Source organism: Pleurodeles waltl, chromosome 1_2, assembly GCF_031143425.1.
Source record: "Pleurodeles waltl isolate 20211129_DDA chromosome 1_2, aPleWal1.hap1.20221129, whole genome shotgun sequence".
NCBI lineage: Eukaryota > Metazoa > Chordata > Amphibia > Caudata > Salamandridae > Pleurodeles > Pleurodeles waltl.
The window spans coordinates 403,884,032-403,908,478 of record NC_090437.1 but is presented as its reverse complement, the minus strand read 5'-3'; the positions used below and the strand labels follow the sequence as shown (position 1 = coordinate 403,908,478).

General features: G+C 41.9%; 1 protein-coding gene across 1 annotated transcript in view; it reads left to right on the top strand.

The window, feature by feature from the left end:
• ERMP1 (endoplasmic reticulum metallopeptidase 1) overlaps positions 1-22,931 on the top strand; it is a 438,183-nt gene extending 415,252 nt beyond the window's left edge. The window contains exon 15 of the mRNA XM_069240202.1: positions 16,434-22,931. Within this exon, the coding sequence (XP_069096303.1) occupies positions 16,434-16,598 (165 nt within the window). The 3' untranslated portion in view covers positions 16,599-22,931. The remainder of the gene's footprint in view (positions 1-16,433) is intronic.
• The last annotated feature ends 1,516 nt before the right edge of the window (positions 22,932-24,447 follow it).

Sequence of the window (24,447 nt, the reverse complement as noted above, 5' to 3'; positions counted from 1 at the left end):
TAAGTTTTTATTTTTGCCCCCAAAGCCTCTGGTGACTACTAAGAAACAGGGATGGCAAGGCAGGGGGGATGAAAAATACAAAAAAGAACACTTAATATGTGTATGGCTTCCATCTCTCCTCCGTCCTCTTCTCTTACTGAGTCCCGGCAGCACGGAAACACACTGGCTCCCAGACTCCCCTAAGCCAATCAAAACGCTGTGGTCTCCAGCATGACAGCAGCGTCGTGATTGGTCTGAGCAGCCTGGTTCAGCACTTAGACAGGGAGTGGGAGCCTGTTCATGTTCACCACCTGGCTGTTCAATACAGCTGGGTGGGGAAATACTAAGTGCGTATGTCTGTTTGGCCAGCCCAAGACAGCCAGCTCAACTGTCATGCGCACTTATGTGCACACTCCACTCCTCCTCCACGTGACACGGCCCAGCCCACCGCACCCTAACTTGGCTCTGTGCTGAAAACTAAAATGATAATAACATTGTGTTATCATTTTATTTGTCCTTTTATGCACTGCTCAGAGCAGTAGGGCAACGCTACTCTCCCTTGGTGGAGGAGATGCTTGCTGGATGTACAAAGAACTTTGCAGTGCTTTTAAAACTGCTGCAAACAGGAAGTTATAAATATAAAAAAAAGTATTTCTAGATGCCCCCCAGCTGGAGAAGTGTCTTTCTGCTGGCCCAGGTCTGCGGATTCCGTGGGAATGTGTCATTTTCCCTTGGGGGGGGGGGGGGGGCTCAGATCACAGGTTGGGAACTGCTGTACTAAGGTTTTAAGTGGCTTGTGGGTAAGTTGATGGTTGTGAGCATGTATTATATGGGCTACCTCTTGGCGTAGATGGTAAGGATACTGTAAGTCATCTTGGAGTTCCATGCTTCATAAACAAGCATTGGCAAAGCCAATAGGTCTCACCTATGCAGAGCTATTGGCTTTGCTAGTGTGTTTTAGCCATGTTGTAAACCAGCACTGCTGCTTTTCAGCGTGGCTATAAGTTAATGGCATAAAGGAGAATGAGATGTCATAAAGTGTTGTCGATTGGTGTGGCATAGAGTGTCAAGTGAGTAGAGTGGAGTAGTGTCAGAGTGGAGTGGAGATGCATAAAGAAGAATGGAGTGGCATAGAGTGGAGTAAAGTAATGTGGAGTGCCACAGAGAGAGTTGAATAGGGTGTCGTTGAGCATAGTACATTGTGGTATAGTGCAGTGGCATGGAGTGCCATAGAGTGGAGTGGAGTAGAGAATTGTAGATTGAAGTGGAACAGAATGTCATGGAGTGGCGTGGAGTAGTATGTCATAGAATAGAGTGGAGTAAGGTGGCATGGAGTGGTGTAGAGGTAGTTGTGTAGAGAGTCACAGAGTGGAGTAAAGTGTTGTATAGTGGTACAGAGTGGAGTAAGGTTTAATGGAGTACTGTGTTGAAACGGAGTATTATGGAGTGTAATGTCGTACAGTGAAGTGTCGTAGAGTGGTCTAGAGTGAAGTGGTGCAGAGTAGATTGGCATAGAGTGCATTGTTTTTTAGTAAAGTAGTGTGGAGTGCACTGGTTTAGAGTAGAGTGCACAGCTCTAGTGGTGAAGAGTAGAGCCACAGAGTGGAGTGGTACAGCATAGATTACAGTGGCACAGAGTGCTGTGTTGTAGGGTGATGTGGTGCATGGTAGAGTGGAATGCTGCAAGATAGAGTGGCGTAGAGGGCAGTGATGCAGCATAGAGGGGTGTAGAGTGTAGTGGCATAGAGTGCATTGGTGAAGAGTGCCGTAGAGTGACACAGAGTTGAGCAGTGGCCAGTAGAGTGCAGTGGTGTAGAGTTCAGTGGCAAAGTATGCAGTGTTGCAGAGTGGAGTGTCAAATGGCAGTGGTGAAGAGTAGAGTGGCATAGAGTGCAGTCACAGAGTGGCATAGAGTACAGTGGTGCAGAGTAGAATAGAGTGGCGTAATGTACAGTGTTGCAGTGCAAAGGGGGTCAGAGTGCAGTGGTGTAGAGTGATGTAGAGAGCAGTGGTGTTGAGTGCAGTGGTGTAGAATAGAGTGGCGTAGTGTGCTGCAGTAAAGTGCAGTGGTGTATAGTAGAGTGCATTGATGTAGTCTACAGTGGTGCAAAGTACATTGGAGTGACCTAGACTAAAGTGGAGTAGAGTGCATTGGCATAGATTAGAGTGGTACAGAGTAGAGTAGGGAGGTGCAGAGTAAATTGCAGTGGCATGGAATGATCCATAGTAGAGTAGAGTGGAGTGACATAAAGAGAAGTATGCATAGTGTGGTAGCACACTGCATTACAGGCAACACATCTTCAACTGAAATGGCCGTTACATTTGCAAAGACATACAGTTTTACTGAAAAAAACATACAGCACACAAATGTTAATGTGTGGAAATGTCATTACCTAATGCATTGATTTGTTTAGATCATCTTAAAATATTTGTTTCCACCTCACTTATATCTCCACATTTCGTTCACAAACATTTGACGTTTTTTGTGTAGTAGATAAAAATAGCATCTCAAAGCCTTCCTCCACCACACCCCCAGTAGCTAGTATGATTGTCATATAAGTTCTCTCACTTTGAAGTCAGAGAAAGATAAGCGTCAAGCTCCATGGGAAGACAAAGCCATGTAATTTGACCTTGGTCTTTTAATGCAAAGCAAGTGAGACAAGATAAGAATAATATTTAAAAGCCTGCTTACAGACATCGAACACTGGTGGAAGGATACAGTATACAAGAGATGCTCTACTTGAGGGACAAACTCAAGCTGGACAGCCTAAATCAAATACAGCTAGCAAATAGAAACCAAGCAAATGTAAGTTGCAAAGCCAAAGGTAAGCCATGGGTAGAATGCATTCCCAGGGAAGCTTTCTAAATGTCCTCTAAATGACTTTAGCAAACCAGACAGCTTCTATCTAATGAACTCAGGCTTCAGCCGAGTTCCTATATATGTTTGTGGAACTCCTCTGTGTCTGCGACAGTCAAACTGTATCTTGCTATTTAGGGCCTTTTGCACACACTCTTCTGGGCTAGGACTGCTATATTGTCCTGTAACATTATGAAATGTGTGCAGATTTATGCAAATGCATTGATAAAACACTGTGTTTCTGTTGCCTGGGTTGGCTATTACCAGGGCCACTGGAATTATGTGATAGTGTGCTGAGTGTTTTGCATAGTTATGAATTTGCTGCCTGTGCCACAAAATCCAATGTCTGCTGCATATTCTGCAGATTTAAACAAAAACAGTTCAAAAGGTGCTAAAAGTGCAGCAACATGTGTTGGTGCACAGTTTAATCCCCCTTTGCAAATGTTGACTGCCAACCTTTCTTTTGCTTGTGGCTATATTTAGGAGTTAAGCTGGTACTAATCAGGTAGTCTAAGCCCAGAGGGTGTTAACAAGTGTAAAAATGACAAACATAATGAAATACTATCACATTGTCACATAATTTGCCTCTTCTGCCTGCATAACTTGGTCAAACCTACCACATAATTTGGCCTTCCTCTGCTGCATAAATTCAGAGGCCCTGTCACCAATGTATCCTCATGTAACTGTTATTCTTTATTTGCCCTTTTTTCTGTCTCTACTCATAAAAATTGAAAACGAATTAAAACAAATTATACTACAAGTCAAACGAGAATGTCAAAGACAGAAAAGATAATATACTTCCATATGCCTAAGTATGTGACAACTTTATTACTTAGATAAAATAAAATGTAGCCTGATTCACAAAGGTAAACTTAGACATTTGGTCTAAATTTAGGCCAAACATCTAATTGTACAATTTTTGGTGAATTCACAAAGGGCATTTATAAGTAGTATCTTTACGTCTGCACTTGGGACGGATCTCAGTTACGTGTAAAATTTGGAAAGAAATACCCTTCTAGTAGCTAAATTGTATAGTGTGAAAAGATTAAAATCTTGCCTTCCCTCTTTCACTAAATGGTGTGATCTTAGGCAACTACAAATACTCAGGGCACAAGCCCTAAAAAACAAAAAAAGTGGGGGGCTAACCAAGTTAGGCAGTATGCAAGTGACCCCATGACATCATGGCGTGTGACATTGCACTTGGCATCACAACCCATGACCTCAAGGAAGGTGGCATCAGATCCTAACACTTCAAGACATATGTTTAGCAAGTCCATCATTTGTACATTTGAGCGCCTTACTATATTTAGCAAATTAGATTTTGCTTTGAGCTTGTACCAAAAAAGTTAGGCAACCTTGACTCAAAATCTGGGCCTCAATGTATAAATCTATTTTTTACCACAAAGAAATTGGCCACAAAGAAACTGGCATAATGGATAAATGTGTCAGTAAATCATTTCTGCTTAATTGGTGCAAAGTCTGCATTTTAAAATATCCTGTGGGGTGTAAGGCATCTGCTGAATAGATCTTTGTGTGCCCAGTATATCTCAGGGAATAATAATGTTTGACGTAAAGCACTTGGACACCCTGCATTGTATTACGTAGCTCTATAAAAGAAGTAAAACAAAATAATGGTATTTAAATTGTTATTCATGTAAATACTGGGGCAGACCAACACATCTGGCATTCTTACAGTGCATACCTATCTCTTATACGCAAGTGCTGAACAAAGTCAAAACCATGTCTCTCTTGGATACCTGTGAAGTACTAGCAAGCTGTGTTCTTTTGTTTCCTAAATAGCAGCTAGATGTGAGACTCCAGACACCTTCCAGATAGAATAATCCAAGAAAAGGAGGCCTGATGGCCTCTTAATTTCAACCTTTGTCTTGTGCCAGCAGAAATTTAAAATCAGAAGCCTACCCTATGCTGCCCAGAAAGAATGAAAACGCTTCTGAAAGTGTGTGCAGCACTTGTGAAAATGTCAAAATACATCAGGACGAAATGGTGCTGCAAATCATAAAAGTGAGGGGGAAAATTATTTTGTCCCCTTGCCCTCCCCACCCTCATCCCTCGTGTCCCCCACACTCCAAAATCTGGGGGGGGGCACATCCCCGTGTCCTCCATACTTCCTCCGCCCATGCGTGTGATTATCCTATAAATGTCACTTGGGACCAACCCCCCAATGCCTAGACTGGACAGCCGTGGCCTTGATAACATGGAGAGTAAAAACACAGGAGCAAGAGCACACAAAATGGCAGATTTCACCCCCGATTCAAGAACAGAAAGTTATGCATATCTAGAAGACGTTCTTTAGAAAATCCATCTGAAAATAACTCCCCCCACCCACCCAGGATCCAACTTCACTTTCCCAGCAGTTTTGCAGCTCATGCAAAATTCAGAGTCAAGAAATCATTACAATCTCTTGAAAATAAAGTATTTCAATATTTAGAGGGTCTTCGGAGCCTGAGAGAAAAATGCTCTCATTTATACTGGGAGGAGAAGGCTTCCAACTTATTTTAATGGGTGAATATTTGGCTTCTGTGTGAAGAGAGATGGAATGTTACAGTTGAAAATGGCTGTTATTTGAAGGGTCCGTATATATAATGGTGTCACAATGTCTTTAAAATCCCAGTCGGACCTCATATAACAAAGGGGCGTTCTGGATCTGACATTGTTTGCAATGCGTGCTTAGGTAGAGTGAACTAGTTTTCTGTTTGTCTTCTATACACTGGGTGACCCCTTTAAGTATGTACTACAAGTATTTTGTGCCAAAACAATAGGCAGGATTTTTGACGAGGGAACCTATTGTCCAAAGGTACTGCCCTTTTCCATTATTTCGTCCATCCAATCGGGCTGTGCCCTTCTCTGACCCTCACCCGCCCTTCCCAAAGAAATGTATGCCAGGCTCTATGCAGATCCAGTTCTTGGCCTACCTGCAAATATATCAAATCAGATTGCTAATGAGCTTGGAACTGCAGTAATGTTTAATGAATTGTGATGAGGATGACCGGTCATAGAGAATTGTGTGTGGAAGCGTTAGGAATGCTTCTTGTGCTGTGCACTGTGCACACTGTGGCGTTTGTGGGACTCCTTTGTATAAGTTTGCTCGGTGAACCTATTCTACATGTACACGGAACCATTGGAGCACCATGAAAAGCATAATTTAACTGATAGCGATCAAAGGCTGGGTTAATCAACCCGTTGGCAAAGCATATGGGTCATGTCATTCTCGAAACACTGCTCGAATGAAAGACTGCCTGTCAGCTACTCTGCAGACCTGGATGTGCATGCATGCTCCGCTGCTTCAACACCCAGCAAGCAAATACATCTTCACAGAAAATAAATACTTCAGGACAGTTTCTGATCAATGTGCCAGCAGTGCCAGTGCTTTTTTTAAAGAGGCGCACCTTCCACAACATGTCACACGAACGGCTCACTGTCTGGTTCCAGTCTGTCTCAGAGAGAACACACATTATTTTGCCTCCAGGCACGCATGGAACTTCTGACCACAAGACTGGCCCTCAGTACCACCCACAACTTCCGAGCCATTCCAGATGCTGCTTCCTTGCTGTTTGTTAGCAAACAGCATGAGAGCAGCGCAATGATTGGCTCAGTCATGTGCAGCCAATGCTCCTTAGGAGACTTGGGGGCCGTGGCAGCAATCTCCCGGGCTCCTACTCTGCACTGGTAGGTGTGGGCTAAAGGGCGCATTGCAGGCTGGTCGGAGCAAGACACCCTGTAGCCTGACGTGCACTTGACCGAAGGAGCCTGTCAATCATCTAGCTCCCAGTCCCCCATCCCCCACTCACGTTCACACTATCCTGTATTGAAATTAAACTTTGCCAAGCCTTTCCGCACATGTGACTAAAATAAAATGCAACCAAAAGGAAATTCACTCACTCTCAGTAAAGTAAACATTTAATACAAGGCCTGCCATCCGTCTCAGGGCAACAATATAAATAGGGGTGCTGTCACTCTCTCTTCCCATCTTCCAGCCCATAATCCCATAGTGGGAGTGGAGAGAGAGAGAGAGAGATTTTCATTGCATGGTCTCTCCATGCAGTGACTTTAAAGAGTTAGACTAGCAAGGCGTGTGGTTCGAATGTTATGGTTAACTTTTGCAGCAAAGCAGAACAGTCTCTTCTGATCTACTGGTAAAGCTCTTGGACTGTCACTCAGTAGGTTGATAGTTCAAAACCTAGTACGACAAGGTAGTGGGTCCGTTTATTTACTAGTGTATAGGCTGTTAAACCTTCCTAGTAATGGAACATTGATAGATAAGCCTGGACAAAGCACAATAAGGAGTCACCTATGGCTTAATGGTTAAGTTTCATACCCTCACACTGACAGAAAATGAGTTACACAGAATTGTCATGGCTTTGACCCCATTGGTGCTCATGCTGACATAGAATCACTCATGAAGGGAAATCTCAGGTCAGGCTGGGCTGTAATCACAGGCTTTTGATCTCAGCAGGGTCAGTGCCCTGGGCAACAGCACTTTTCTGCTGGACTTAGGCCCTTTATTCAAAAGGAATTCTACTGCCATTTCTCTTTCATTTGCAGAAGCAGCAAAGTCATTTCCTTTGTCCTGTTATGTAATCCTTACCTCTCAAAGTCAGGCACTGACAAATTCTATATTTTTTTCCAGCCTTCTTTTGTTTGCCTAGACCTTGAAGTAAAAGTTCAGCGCTGAATAGGCCCATATGATCATTGTGTTTCCATAAAAGGGCCTTTGGCAGGCAACCAGTTTCAATTCAATTGCAAATAAATATTTGTAAAGCATGCCTTGCCACCCCGGTTGGTGGGTGGGGGTTTCCAGGCACTTAGGGATTTTTGCTGCAAACTGGTAGCCTCTCTTCAAAGAGCCATGTCTTGTGCTTTCTCCTGAAGTCAAGGAGGGTATGTGCGGTGCACCAGTGGAGGGATGGGGTTGTTCCAAATCCTGGGGGTGAGATAGGGGAAGGAATGCCCACTGCAGCAGCTGCGGCGTACACGCGGGATTTATGCAAGGTAGGTTGAGCAGAGTTATCTGGTGGGCCGATGAAAGGAGAGTTTATGGTTGATGAGATGGGGTCCAATGTTGTGGAGGGCTTTGTACACAAGGGTGAAAACTTTGAATTTGCACCTCTTGTGTACAGTCAGCCAGTGGAGACTTCTGAGGTGGGGACTGATGCTGGTCCCCCTGGGAAGGAACAAGACGAGTCTCGCTGCTGCGTTCCGGGTGGTTTGGAGACAGCAGAGGAGGGAGGAGTCCGGTGTATAGGGCATTTCCATAGTCCCGTCTGCTGGTGATTACAACTTGGGCAACTGTTTTCCTGGCCCCGATGGGAATCCATCTAAAAATCTTTCATAGAATGCAGAGGATGTGAAAGCAGGAGGATCTCACCGCTTTTATTTGTTGCTTGAAGGTGAGATTGCTGCTGATGATGATGCCGAGGTTGCAGGCATGGTCAGTCGGGGTCGGGGTTGGGGCTTGACCAAGTACGGAGGGCCACCAGGTGTCGTCCCACGGGGAGGTGTTTCCAAAGATGGTCACTTCTGTCTTGTCCGTGTTCAATTTCAAGCAGTTCGATCTCATCTATTCGGCGGCATTAGTCAAGGTTTTCCTGAAGGTAGCTCAAGGGGTGGTGTGGTCCTCGGAGAGGGAGAGCATTAGCTGAGTGTTGTTGGCGTATAAGATGATGTGGAGTCCGTCGGAACAAACAATCTCAGCCAACTGTGTCATGTAGGTTTTGAAGCTGGTGGGGCTTAGAGAGGACCTCTTGAGGATGCAGCATATGATGTTTCTGGGGTCCGATGTAAAAGATGGGAGGCAGACTCTCTGGGTGCATCCTGTGACAAAGGCCTGGATCTATTTGATGGAGTTATCTCAGATTCCATTGTGGTGCAGTCTGGAGATGAGGGTGTAGTGGGAGATGATGTGGAAGGCAGCAGGGAGGGTGAGGAGGATCAGGGCTGCCCTCTCTCCACAGTCGAGGAGGGACCCAATATCGTCTGTTGCAGCGGTCAGTCCAGTCTCGGTGCTGTGGTCGGCGCAGAAGCCGGATTGGAAAATGTCCAAGATATTGTGTTCTTCAAGGTAATTTGAGAGCTGCCAGTTGATGGCGCTTTCCTGAACCTATGTCGGAAAGGGAGCAGCAAGATCGGACGGTAATTTTTCAGTTCACTGGAGTCTGTGGTTGGTTTCTTCAGAAGAAGTTTGACCTCTGTTTGCTTCCAAGCTTTTGGGATGTTGAAAGTCATTATTGAGGTGTTGAGGAGGGTGCAAAGGCATTGCTGATGTCCCTTTGCCTAGGTTAAAGATGTGGTGGGGGCATGGGCCATTGGGTGAGCCAGAGCGGCTTCAGCTCATGAGGGCTGCAGGTTCTGAGTGGCTGGGGTTGTCGTCTGATGGGTTGAGAAGGTGGTAGATGCTGGTGGGGTAGTCCGCAAGCATGTTGCAGAGTGTCCTGGTAGGTTGGATAGTGTTTTCAGTGGCTATTGGGCAGGAGAACTCTTTGATTTTGAAGAGTTCCTTGGAGCAGTTGGTTCTTCTACCTATGCAACTGAGTAGGGAATCCTTTTTAGCTTCTCTGAGGCAGTGATGCTATTTGTTGAGAGCTTCTTTGAAGGTGGTGCGGTCCATTAGGCCAATGCTCATGTGCCATTGTCTTTCTAGCTGTTTGCATTCTCTCTTGATTGTGCTGAGTGCGGAGGAGAACCAGCTGGTGGGCTTGCTGGATCTTCTGTTTTTGGAGTTACTTGTTGGGGCGACTTTGTTGAGGACCCATTCATTCAACTGTGCACTCAGATTCAAAGATAGCTCCCTAACATTTGACAGGAGCCAGTCACATCAAAAATATTGTTTTAGTGGGCTTTAGCTCCATGGCAAAGGGAGTCAGGATGAAGCTGTCCCTCTCAGGTAGATATTGGCTTTCAGACGAACTTTGGCCTAATGTTGTTGTTGCCGGGTCATCTCTTACTACCAGGACAGGAACTAGGAAGTCAGGGATAGGGAAGCATATTCTTTTCAAGGTTTCTGTTCCTAAGTCTTACATTTGGTCACATTTGGTGTTCATGTCTTAACTCTTGTCAGGCCATAGGCTGACCTGCTAGAAGAGGCTTGTACTAGGCCCAACCTAGATGAACCTACAAGCCCTATATATCCCTGCAACCAGAAGAGTCCAGCAGACATAACTATATTTTGCTTTCAAAAATCTGACATTGCAGGAAAAAGTTAACAGAGTAAAACGTAGAGAACAATTGCTGTTTTTTTTCACCTCAATTTCAATATAGGATCTACAATGACATGCACAAGACCATTCACACCGCCAGCCACGGGCCCAGCACATTACAACTCTCGCATCGACAGACAGCGCCAGTCAAGGGCCCATCACTTTCATACGCCCACATGCCTGATACAGCAATCACACCAGCTGATGAGAGTGTGGACTGGCGTTTGGCTGACACCGTCAGCCAAGCTCCACCCCTCGCACACCGTCAGCCAAGTGCCACCCCACGCACACCGCCAGTCAAGTGCCACCCCACCCACACTGCCATCACTTTTTTTTTGTTTATAAACAACAAAGAAACCACTAACTAATTATAAAATAAGTACAAAACTACAAACACAAAAGCTCTAACTAAATACATGACGGTGATGCCAACCGTGAAACTCAACATATGAAAATATAAAACACAGTTTACGCTCACGGTATTTCCCAAACGTTTTTCCTTGTGTGGTAACTTTTAAAACAGCTGGGCACACACAGCCCAGGCTTTGAAGGGCATTCAGGATAGTACATCTGGCTCTCCCTCCGGATTAATCTCAGGGCACATACTCTACATTTCTTTGTGGGCAAATCTTTTTTGGGAGTGGGAGGAATGTGATCTGGAAAGTGCTGATCTTTCAATCTAGCCACATCCTCCACCACTTCTACTCTAGGAACTCTTGCCTGTTCCACCACAATAAGGCTTTCTATCACTGACTCCTGAAATTTAACAAATGTCATCCTTGACTCAGGTGAAAAATCCTTGAATACAATAAAAGCATTAAAAGTTGCCAAATTAAATAAATGTAGGGCCAACTTTTTATACCATACGTAAGACTTACGGAGAGCAGTGGAAGGTTCCAACCTCTGATCTACTCTATCAACACCACCCATGTGCCTATTGTAGTCCAAAATGCACACAGGTTTGCGCACTTCCGCAACCTGACCCTTAACATTCACGGGGGAAGTACTGTCATCATGGATGGTAGACAGCATGCACACATCCCTCCTGTCTGAAAATTTCAGAGCTAGCAGCTCATTATTCCGCAAGGCAATGCACTGTCCCCTCTCAAGTTCTTTACAGACAAGCTCCCTTGGATAGCCTTTCCGGTTAGAACGGATTGTGCCACAAGCAACCATGTCCACTCTAAACAACTCCTTGAACAACTGCACTCCAGTGTAGAAATTATCTGCATACAAATGGTGACCTTTGTTAAACAGTCGTCTACCAAGTTCCCACACAATCTTTTCGCTAACTCCAAAAGTGGCCGGACAACCAGGAGGGTCAATACTGGAATCCCTACCAGTGTAGACCCGGAAATTATACACATATCCTGTACCGCTTTCTGACAGCATATACAATTTAATACCATGCCGTGGCCTCTTAGTAGGAATGTACTGCTTAAAAACTAAACGCCCCTTGAAAAGGACCAAAGACTCATCCACACTTATCTCTTTGCCTGGAACATAGACCTCTGAAAACCAATCTACAAAATGATCAAGGACAGGCCTAATCTTAAAAAGACGGTCACAATCAGGGTGATCTCGTGGCAAGGCTAAAGCATTGTCTACAAAATGCAGCATACGAAGAGGAAGCAAATAGCGATTACGTGTCATAGTTGCAGGAAATATAGCCGTTGCCATCAAGGGACTAGTAGACCAATAAGAAGCCAGTGACGGCTTCCTGATCAACCCCATCAAAAAAGTCAAACCTAAAAACTTTTCCATCTCTTCCAGATATGTGGGAACCCACTGAGTAGCTCTAGACTGAGGCTTAAGTCTGGCAGCGTTGTCCCTCAAATATTGTTCTGCATACAAATTAGTCTGCTCCACAATCTCTTCCAAAAATACATCGTCCATAAACAAGTGAAAGAAATGGACAGGCAAAAAGTTTTCCGTATTGACTCTACACCCTGGGAGACCAGTAAATGAAGGTAACTGTGGCTGCTCCATGTTTGGGGCAATCCAGGTGTCGGGTCTTCTAATGGGAAACCCTTTCAGCCCCAGGCTGCTGCACTCTTGGCACATCAATGTCCTCCTCTACAACAGGCCCTTCATCTGCACTGACCGTAACCTCCTCATCAGAAGAATACTCTCGGACAGAAAACTCACTGCCAGAATCTCTCACTTCCTCCAATGAACCTGTGAACTCTGTACAAGCTGAAGTGGTGGAAAGGTTTCCAGTAGTGTTTTCAGGCAAAGTAGGAAAATTACAAGGGTATATGCACAAGAGTGTACTAAAAGAAGGAGCAGTGCCAGTATGTCATAAACCAAGGAATATACCTTTGGGATTACAAAAGAATGTAATGAAAGAATTGGATAAATGAAAAAAGAAAGGCATAATTGAATCTGTTGAAAGTGGTGAATGGTTGTCACCTTTAGTAGTGGCTAGGAAGCCTAAAGGGCAGTTGAGGTTATGCATTGACTTGAGAGATAAAAATAAGAACATTGTTGTGGACAAACATCCTCTTCCAAAAATTGATGAACTTTTGGCATAAACTAAAGGTGTAATATAGTTTTCTACCAAAGATTTAACTTTAGCTTACCATCAGGGACAATTACATCCTGATAGAAAAAGTTTGACTTCATTTATCACACCTTTTGGTTGTTACAGGTGTGTGTGTACACACATGCCCTTTGGTCTTGGGTCTGCAGCAGCAGTGTTCACACGATTGATGCACAAATTGTTCAAGAGAGTGGAAGTGGTGACATACTTCCAGGATGACATTTTAATTGTGTGAAGAGACAAACTGGAACATGACAATAGATTGGAAGAGGTATTGTGGATAGTGAATATCAATGAGCTAACAGCAGTGGAAAAAATGTAAATTTGGATTAAAATCTATAACGTACTTAGGACCTGAAGTGGGGATGAATGGTATCTCACTAAAGAAAAACATAACTGATGCTGTGAGAGATGCTGTGGCTCCAGCATCTAAAGATGAAATTAGATCATTTTTGGGTCTGGCAGATTTTTATTCCAAATTTGTAACAAAAAAAAACAAAAAAACGTAGTAATGAAAACATATGGTTTAAGACAATTGTTAAAGATAAGGGAAGAATTTGTTTGGAACAAGGATCTACAAATGGATTTTGAGAACATCAAATGTACTGCTGTACCTACACATGGGTTTGATTAAAAAAATGCGCACAGCATTGTGACTGCGGATGCTAGTGGAAAAGGTTTAGGTCCTGTTTTGACGCCAAACAAATGAGTTAGGAGAGGAGTATACTATAGCATATGCTACTTGTTCGGTAACCTCAAATATAGAGAAATTTTCAGTGATTGAAAAAGAAATGTTGCCAGCAGTTTGGAGTATGGAGACATTTAGGCAATATATATATATGGGGTTCTAGATTTAGGTTACGAACAGATCATAAACCTTTGGTGAAAGTTTTGACAACCAGAAATTTAGTTAGAGCAACACCACGCATTGCAAGAATGACAATGATGTGGAATACTTACCTGGTAAAAAAAAATAAGGTTGCAGATTACTTGAGTAGGTCACATTTGCCTCTAGATGAACATACAAAACATATGGAGAATAGATGGAGTGAATATAGTGGGGCTATGATTAATGGGTGGTACTGCAATTTTAGAGGATGAATAGAAAATTGAATATGACAAAGATGAAACATCACAAGTGAAATAATTTATTATAAATGGATGGAAGGAGAAAAGTACATTACAGGGCGAATGCAAATATATGTGGGAAATTAAGGATGAATTCTCTAAGTGAAACAGGTCACATAGTAAGAGGAGATGGATTAGTCCCGCCCAAAGGGTTAAGAGTCAAAATATTCGAGATCATCTATGAAGGTCACCTTGGTATTGTTAAGTTTAAAAAAAAAGAGTAAAATCAGTTTACTGGTGGCCGGGCATAGATGTTGAGACAGAAATCTGTCAGGAATTGTCTAGTGTGTGCAAGTGCAGAAGCATTAGACCACCAATGGGAGAACACGTATATCCAGGAAATCCTTGGGAAGAGTTGAGTGTAGATATTTGCAGGCCACTTTGGATGGATGGGGAGTTGCTAAATATATTATGGTTCTGGTGGATAATTATTCAAAATGGCCTGAGACTGAAATAAATGAGGTAATTGATACCAACACAGTAATTTAGTTTTTGGAAAGAACATTCTTGAGAGAAGGAATTCCCAAAATTATGATTGACAGTGGGCCACAATTCACAGCTGAAAAGTACAACAGATTCTTGGGTAGAAATGGCATTAAAGATAGACATACCCTGGTTTATCACCCTGCAGGGAATGGTACTGTGAAATGGTTTAATAGAATTATAATGGGAAGTATTCAGGCGGCCATAAGTGCGGGACTGGATTGGGAGAAAGAATTACCCAAGACTGTTTGGGCACACAGAATTACTCCAAAGTTAACAGGGTATAGTCCTTTTAAAAAATTTAAGGGGAAGAGAGCCGTTCACTAAGGGATAATAAGGCTTGGATAAATATGAAATTATGCAGTAAATGGTCCCCATCTATAGTACTTTTTTTTTTATAGAATATGCAAATATTGTATAAGGAATATTATGACAAATAACATGGAGTGCAGGAAGTTGAGTTGGATCCTAGAGATTGGGTAAGAGTTAAGGTGGGACACAAAACACAGAAAGGTTGCAGTAAATTTTCCAAGCCATTGCAAGTTAGGTAAGTATATGCCAAATCTACATGGCTAAGTGATAATGAGGTGTGGATTTTAGTATGCTGTCCAGATGCAAAAAGATTATAGATTTGGGGGATGGAAGGAGGAAGAACTTAATCAGAGATTGCACAAATGATTGGCTGTGGAATGATGCAGTTGAGGTGAGTCCGGATACCAGAGGTGAGTCAAATGTAACCAGAGATGATTCACATGTAAGGGGGACTTCTGATAACAACTCAACATCTTATTCTGCTAAAAGCTGTAAATATGTGTATAGGCAAGAAAGGAAGAATTCCAACGAGAAATCAGGAGTTTATATTGAATTAAATACATTTGAAGAAATTTGAAGGTATTCCTGTTAAACATGTGTTCTTTGTTATTAACCGGGTATTGTTTAGGTACGAAGAGTTTTTTTGTATTGTTGTTTGTATATATTTTGAAAAGGGGGAAATGTGTTATCAAGGCTAGTTGCATCGTAGCAACAATACAGTTCTAGAATGTCAGGGAGCGGGAGGTAAGATGACAGTTGTGAGGGAACCCCGATAGTGGTGGTACCGCTTGCTTATCAATAAAAGAAACTCGACTTATGAAGATATACAGAGTGTCTTCCTACACCTACAGCCTAAGAAGATACAAAGACCAAGGGAGACCCCAAACGTGGCTTCCTCCCTTCATGAAATGTAGTTTTCTTCCCAATTCTGTTTTTGTAGTTTTTTTAAAGTCTTGCAAGATGACCTTGCTCCACTGGAAGTAGGCTTAAGCCACAGCTATGTTAACTTTTATCAGCCTTACTTGCAAACTTTTGGAATGTCTTCTTTGTGATGTGAAAGTATACTGGTTTTACTGCCATTCATGTGTGCAATTTACTGTATTTCCTTTAGCCATCCAGTTTGGCATTGGATGCTTTAGATATATTGGTTGTGTTTTAAAATAAGTAACTTGCTTTCTGATCCTGAATTGGGCGAAGCAGAACCTAAAGGCTACTGACCACAATAGTTTATTTTTTCACAAAATAAACGAATCTGCCGATAGACTTCTTCCTGCATAGGAATTAAACTGACAGGGACTTTACTGTGTGGTTCAAAAATAATCTCTGGAAAATATATATAGATGTTTTTGACAATCCACCTTTTTAAAATATGCATGGAATTTAACCTCAGTGTGTTACATTTAAATATATTAAAAATGTTGATGGTAATGTGGTACTACATTGGTCATTGAAGAAAAGGAGATTGGGTATTGCCAAGGGCAGGCTTGAAGCTGTGTTTCTACCATAAATATCTTTTTTCTAGTTGAAAACAGCCTGAAATCTATAGTAAGCTGTTTTTGGCAGCTTTTTAAAGTGCAGCTTAGGCGTTATTGGTCATTATAGGAATTTGGAAAAATGACGTTCCTAATTTACTTGCTGAGCGTTGTCGGTTGACATGCATTGCTGTGTGACATAATGAGTACCTTGAAATACCTTACTCTGAAGCAGCAAAAGCTGTCCTTTCTGCTTAGCTGGTGGTGTACTGTTAACTTTCATGGTTCAGAGTTGCATAAAGCAGATGATTGTCAGTCCGTGCCCTCTTTATGAGAGAGCTGATTCGCCATCACAGCCTGAACGTTCAGTCACTTGTATTCTGCTTGTAAAGAATGTTGAAAATCAGTTTGCTATTGTAATGGATGCATGTGCTAATGTGTTACAGGGCTCAGGGGAGCACCCGGAGGGAATGATCACAGTCGCCATAGCATCCCATTACTTCTTCGGTGAAGATCAGAAAACTCCCCAGTTGGAGGAATTAAAACCAAGGTTCCCCAAGTGGTCTTTTCCGTCGAGCTGGGTCTGCACCTACGACCTCTTTGTTTTTTAAGGCCCCAAAGAATGGACGAGAACATCCCAGCTGCACTGAGAACATGCAAACAAGCAGCACACGGTTTTTTTAAAGAGTGGACTTGGCAAGATCTGCAGTACTCTCGAATGAAAGGAAGCGCCTAAGAGCTGGGTGGGGGTGCTGATTTAATCCATCCTGCTTTTCCAGTTGGTACGCTGTGTTGATCTATGGGTGGAAGACCATATTGGTTACTTAAGTACTCACTTTGTGTTACTCTTCTGGCAGCAAGTGTTCTTGTCAGCATGGCAGACATTATAATTTGCGCTGTGACATAAAAAGAAACGTGTTTGCTTTCCCCTATCGAACCTGATAGAAAGGTCAATCGTTGCTGCGCTTTAAATACCTTTCCAAAGGCAAAACTCACATGGGGCAGGCTGAATCAGCGCACGCCTGTGTCCAAGTTACAAAAAATGTGTTTGCATAACAAAGTTAGTCTGTTATGTTCTGCTTAATATGCTTCATTCTGTCATCCACTCAATGCCAAGTTCTACAAAGCAGTGAGGTACTGTTGAAAATGTCAGCTGCCGAAGCACAGTTCTTAGTGCACTGGGTCAAACCTTATAAGTGCAATGCCATTGCAGTACTACATTCTATAGTCCAAATTGACTTGTTAGGAAGATTAAACTAGTTGGGAATCTATGCACTACATGCAAGTATATTGTAATGTACGGGGTTAATTGTGTATGCTCTACCTCTCATGCCATTGGTTAACAAATATATTGTTATTTCTTTATTGTATCTCTCTGTACTTCCGCTTTGAGAATCATGATGTTGGGTGCAAAGCTCAAAGGAAACCTTAATTTTAATACCCTGCAGAGTTCTTAAAGCCTGGTTTATTCTAAGCTCTGCTGCTATGAAGAATAAGCTGTAATGTAAATACATACTGTAAGAGCCATGCACTGACCAGATTAGCCTTATTTTCCTCCTTACTCTTTGATAATCAAAAAGGTTTTTACATTTGTTGTATTTACCTTTATTTTTTTCACGTTTAAGATAATTTTCTAGTTTAATTGATTGGAGAGTTGTTAGTTTTTGACAGTAGTGGTGGGAAATATTTCATGAAGTGTTACACTGCAGAAACTGCTTGGTGCGCATGGTCATATACTGGACAGCTTGATGCGCAGTATTTGACTTGAAACGTATATGTTAATTTGAAATGGCAAATGTTTTCTTTTAAATTGGTGCTATTCTGTCACCGAAAACATTGTAGGTCATTAGCACAAACAAGGATTGCGTATTCATGAGCAGAGAGTAAACACTTCTTCTGGATTTCATCACCTTCATTATTTGATATTTCCTACCGCACGTGTCTTAAGGGCTAATGTGTTTGTGTGCCTCAAATATGTACTCCAGTTATCCCAATTTATGAAAAGAGCAACATCCAAAAGTATGGTGAAGCAGTGTTCTTGCGTCCCTTCCTAACTTTTTGGTTATGACTGATGTCAGAACATGGACAGAAACAAAACATTATTTAGAACACTTCAAAGGAGTCATATTTGCTCAGGCAAAGAGAATGCTCCTCATTCATGCTGCTTTTGTGTCATCTCCTTTTCCCCAACTGAAATTAGTGTTAATGCTTCATCTCTTCTCCTTTTTACCTCTTGCCTACAGAGAACTTTAGCTATGTGTTGGTATTAGACCTACTGTATTCAATACAGATCTAGAAGTGGGCTTTGTGTCTGCTCCTAATTTATTGATTGTGTTGTCTATTTCAGTTCCCGTCTCATTATTCATTGCTTTTCTTCTCTATTAATGTGTTTGTCTCTCTCGGAGCATTTTTGTCTCACTGTGTGTTGATTGGATAAATTGTATCCTTCCACTGATGATGTCGAGACCTTGTATCACAGTGCATTAGAGAGTGTTTTTTTCTTGCTCTCTATCTCTCTCTCTCTCCCCCTTCTTTGTTCCTACTTTTTGTCCCCCCTAATCTCGTTTTCTCGGTCTTCTCGTTAAAAAAATAGCTCCCCACAGGGCCTGTGCTCGCTTCCACCATGCTTTGTTCACCAACCACTGCTAAACATCTAATTGTTGGCATAAGAAAAGGTAACTCCATCATTGCCTCCAGATTCAATAAGTCTGGAAGATGTCTTATTTCAGTATATTCGCATCCCTAAGTGTAAGTGTTGAGAGTGCTAGTCGAGATTAACATTTATATAAACATGACCATCGGTTTATCTGAAAGGTAAGAAGCCCCTGGGCTTCAGCAGGCCATTGAATTTAGGTCCAAGCCTAATTCTACTAACTGTGTCAACATTCTTGAAAACAGAGCACCATGGCTTCCAGATACCCTCCTTGTTACATTACCTCCCGGGTAAGCCAAGTATGGAGCATTATGTAGGTATTTGAACAAAGAGCTGCTTTGATTTCATTGGATGACCCTACAATGAGCCTGAAGCCGGGAAATTTTAACGAAAGCAATTTGAAGCTTTGTGAATGAATACATTTTACATGGTTCCTAACTTAAATATCTCATGTGGATAAAGAGAGAGATGTTCCTGTGAATGCTGCTTTTTCAGCAATAGTTCAACTGGTTTTCTTTCCTAAAACAAGAAAAATGCTAGCATGAATCTTTCCCAGCCATTCAGGCATGTTCAAGTTTTAAAATTCAGCAGCCAAAAACCTGTGATATACACATGTGTAGCTAAGCAAATGATGGACCCAAAACAATCAGCAATTTAGCGGCTCCCCTTTATAGTCTACATTTATTCCTTGCCGAGAGAGAAGAAGCTTCCTAAAACAGTGTTGCTGAGGGGTATGAGCTCATTAGCTGGCCTTTCTCAATGGAGTCCGTACTTCTCATGGACCATTGACTTTTTTTTTTTTTTTTTAAGAAAAGTTGGCTAAGCCATCTTTCAATCCAGTGAACAATATTGATTTGAGATCTGAACGTATCTGATTGTCTGCATCTGATCATTAGTTACCACAAGGATAAATGTCCCCCGGATTTGAATCACTTTCTACTACAAGTAGCAGAGGGCATGGTTTCTAAACAGAAATTCGCCCAACCTGCACATATGTGGGTATGACGTCTTCCATTTTTCAAAACATACTCTTCTGTTTACCTTTCTGGACCATATTTCAGTAGGTGAAGTTCCAAAAATGTATTTTAATGGGGGTTTTCAGAGCAGCGGTCTCTATTACTTTACATGGATTTTGGGTACGTTCAGGAAGTTATTTTACAAAGTAGATGCACACATTTATAAGGTAGTGATGTACAACGTCGTTTTAAAACCTTGATTTTGAATCTGGCAATTTAAAGAATTCAGCCCAGGAATAATATTTGCTGACGACAGTTGGAGTTCAGTGATGTCAGCATTATAGGTGCACTCGAGAAGCACCAAATATTCCCATGAAACTAAACCCTTAAAAAATGGCTTAATGCAAAGAACACTGGGAGATGAATTATGTTGTGAACCTGTAACTACAGACGGTGTCAGCACCACAGATGCTAAGTGTCATCATCTGAAATACTACATCAAAGCACCAGTCGCGGCTAGCTGTGCGGTGAAGGGCAGGGCAGCATGCAGCAGGGAGGGGGGGGGGAGACAACAAAATAAACAACAAGCATTAAATAAAATAAAAAATATATATATATATATATATATGACTCGGAGTTCCCACTGCAACGCTGGCCTTCAGGCTGCACTGCAGACTCCCAGCCTGTCATGCGGCCAATCCTGACGCTGCTGAGAGCAGCGTCAGGATTGCCTGGAGCACCCTGGCTTAGCGCTCATAGGGAGACTGGGCACCTGTGCCTGCTCTCTTTAACCCGTCAGCACAGAGGAGAGAGCTCAGTGAGCATGTGTTTTTGGCCGTCCTGAGACGGCCGGCCAAACACACAAGCGCACTGAGGGGAGTGCACAGCATTCCATCCTTGTCATCCCCTATGGCCCTGACCCTTGAAAAATAAAACAATAATAAACGTTGTTTATTATTGTTTTATTTTTAAAGGTTTACAGCTGCCAGAGGGGCGGGGGGGGGGGAGGAAGCAGAGTCTTCATAAAATGGTGTCATTTCCACAGTCAAAAATATAGTTCAGGTAGAATTAGTGGGTGTCTGCAAGTCTACCAACTAAATTAGGTAAACACCTACAAGTGTATAATGTCATGTCTCTCCCCCTTTCATTTTCAGGTAGTTTCACATCCTGGAAATACTTATCAGTTTACTCGTCAAGTATTTATCGTGTGTGGACATTGGTAGGCAGTTATTTATGAGGGTTTTCTGCTATTCTTTAGTCGGTCAGTAATCTCCGAGTTGCTTTGATTTGGACCTACAGTGGAGTGCATCTTCCTCACCAGCACCAATGTACTTTTTTGGTTCTCCTTGATTTCTTTTGATTTGTTTAATTAGATGTCTTGAACCATGATCTGCTTTGTATATTTTGTGAGCCACTTCACATTTACATCAACAGTTTCCCACTGTACCACGCTCAGCTTTGAGATGTCAGCACTTTTGTTTCACAGCTCATTCCACACAAATTCAAATGGTCTTTATGCTGCTTGTGTGCCAGCAGGGTCTGTGCACTTGCTTCATTTGATTTCTCTGTTTTGCACTTTTGGAGAGATTGGTGAGCTTTTGGCCCTGTGCAGCTATTCTGACATCAGTGATATCCAAATGAGTGACGATTGTGGTGTAAGCTACTCTGCTTTATTAGATAGCAGGATGTTCAAACCCCACCCCCTAGTGACTCTCTGATTACACATCTTATTTTCATTTATTGGTGTAAAATAAAGTTTACAGGATTAATACGGTCTTAAATTGCACAATGATCTTCTTGGTAGAAAACCTAAACAATGGACATTGCAGCACTAGATGTTTTTTAGGTGACAATTAATTGTGCAGCTATCACTGTGGTAAAAGCACAAATATTATTTGACTATATACAGTAGATTTTGGAGCAAATAGCTTTATGGAAATAGTGAAATCATTCTATTGCTCGATCCTGCTCGCAACATGGAAAAAAATTGCATGGAGATGCGTACTTCTACGCCCCAAATGTAGGTCGTCATTTAATAACTGATGCATGGTTGTTTTAAATTGACCATAAAACATTTGGCATTTAGACATGGGACAAAGCATGGTTATGTTATCACTTTGCCAACAAGTATCCCTAAATTAGATAGTATCACACCAGATGTTTTGAGACAAGCTAAAGAAAATATTATTCATGAATTGTGAATCGCCCGGACGTCTTGGGTGGGTGCTTACAACATGAAAGCAAGAGTACACTGTTTAGTGCACTGATCGCTGAGGTTTCCAAGTTTGAAAGGCTGCAAAGATACACCACATAGGCCATTATCTTGCAAATGAAGTGCTTTAATGCAGTAAAGCTGTTCAGTAACAGTGTGCATTGTTTTACGTTCACTGTGACTTAAAATGTCTATTTTATTTTTCATGTCTTTTATATTTGTAAAGTCCCTTTCGACCGAGGAGAATGGCCATTGCATTTTTCCATAAAGTGGCTGATACACAAGTTTGTTTTTCAATACTTTGTTTTTGTTCCACTTAAATGGTTTGAAAAATATGCACTGTGCTTGTCATAAGGTTGCCTTCTGTTCCCTCGTCTGGACACACTGGTCAAGTCTGTGCTTACATGTGCCATCACTGTGGTGCTGCGATCAATCTAAGAGTGGGCCTATGCAAGTATTGTGAGAACTAAACTTTTATGTTCTGAGAAGTTGTAGCTTAGACTAACACCATAGAATAACTCCTTAGTGTTATCAGGCTTATTGAATACAAGAGAATATTCATCCCAGGTTATTCACCCTGCAAATCTGGGTCTTAATCCTTTTTCAGCGCAGCCTTCTGTCTTCGTTTAGACCCAGGCTGAGGGTTGTTCTGCTGTGGAGCCCTGGTATAATCTTTCTGAAAGCTGTTCAGGATACATCCTGCCATAGAACGGGACAGAAAATAAGCAAGGGAAGCCCCAACAACTCTTGCATTAATGGTGTTAACAGATAATATTCAGTTTTATTCAACTTTTAGGCTGTAAAGTAACCTTCTCGTCTGCTCAAAAGTAACCACTCTGGTGCTTTAAGTTTACTTTAAACCGAGGATGCCTTTTTGTATTTACAATAATAAATCAATACTTTGATGCTTTAAGCTATTGTGTTTAGTTTTATCCAAGCATTATTTTTTCGTTTTTTCCACTTGTGAGAATTTAAGAAAATTACAAAGAAATCAATGGAACTCTTTTATTTGTACTTTCCCCCTGTTTTACTAAATGCACCAATACACAGTTAACTGATTCGGATATATATGACTGTTCTTGAATGTCAATAATATGACAATATTAAAATCTTTTGACAAGTATTTTGCATGGTGTGTTTTGTCTGTGCAATTCTAATGTTAAGTCATTATTTATAAGATGCTTAAAGTATGAACTATTTCAAGTACATGGTTGAAATGTACAATGCTGGCAGGAGTTTAAGAGAACAGAGATAGGCCCTTAGGCCTCATTTAATGTTATGTAGCAGGGCTTTCCTTCTGCCAATTGACTGGGACTATGTAGCTGTGACTCCACTAACCCTGCAGCAGTCCATCCTCCACCACTGCTTTTTTGGCTAGAAATATTCTTCAAAAGTGTTTCCACCTGCACATAAGTAGACCTTCAGCTAAATGCATAATGCCAGCAGTGATACAAGGTTCTTGCGAACACAAGGTGGTCAGGTTACTGGGCTCAAATTAAGTAGTAAGTAAAAGACTAATAGTGTGTGCAAATGCCAAAAGGCATATTGGTGCTAGTGTCTGACGAATAGCCCGCTAGAAAAACCTTGTGAGAAAATGTCGTGCAAAGAGACAAGTTTTCAACTGTTTCCTAAATTGCCGTAGATCAGATTGGGCTTGGAGATTAAAGGACGACAATTCCACATTTTGCATGTGCTTTTGCTTCTGACACCCCAATGGGCCTTATTAATTTGGGGGTTGGCCATCATTTTAGCTGCGTACATCAAAGCAAGCGCTTGAGAGTGTACCATTGAAATATCTTTCCGAAGTACTCGTGGTGCCATACAAAAAGCCTTGAAACTGATCCTCTCACAAATTGGGAGCCAATGTAGCTTAATAATGGCTTCAGAGGAAGAGCTAAATTATGACTCGAACTATCACCGGTGTCCGGGTCTTTTGTACTATCGGACCCCAGACTGAATTACCAAGTACACAACTTTGGTACTTAACTCTTGGTAACGAGGCTGAGCAGACCAAAGCTTATTCAAGGACATGATGAGGATTAGACCCTCAGTACACCATACAACATCTCAGTGTCCCTAATTACTGAATGTCCAGACAGTGCTTTACTTCATAAAAAGAAAAAAAGAAAAGTAAATACTAGACATGAAATTAGGATCAATAACAGAACCAGAAAGATAAAACTCCTCCTCAGCTGGAGCTCTGACTCCAAAGCATATTACAGGCTTCAGATGTTAAGTGCTGTATTTTCCCTTAACTTTTGGGTTTGTAAACAATGTTCTGTCAATGAAATGTTGGCGATCACTTTGACTCCTTAGCACAGAACCTAGACTCACAATTAGATTATCATTTATTTCAATAGGGGTGAGTTCACAGACTGCTCATGATAGCTGGCAGTCAAAAGTGCAGTACAAAATCTCAGTCTTTCTAAGTCGTTCAGTGGGCCAGCATCTGAGGCTGCTAAACCTCATATGATAAAAGTATATATGTTAAACACGAGGCAGTAGGCGCCTCTCCCTGGCAGGTAACAGATAAAAAGCCCCGTCCTGCTACTGTAATCTGTTGCTGCAGCCACTGCCAGACCGCAACACCCTAGAAATCTGACCGTTGTCACACTCGGTTAAAACAAAAACAAAAAGGG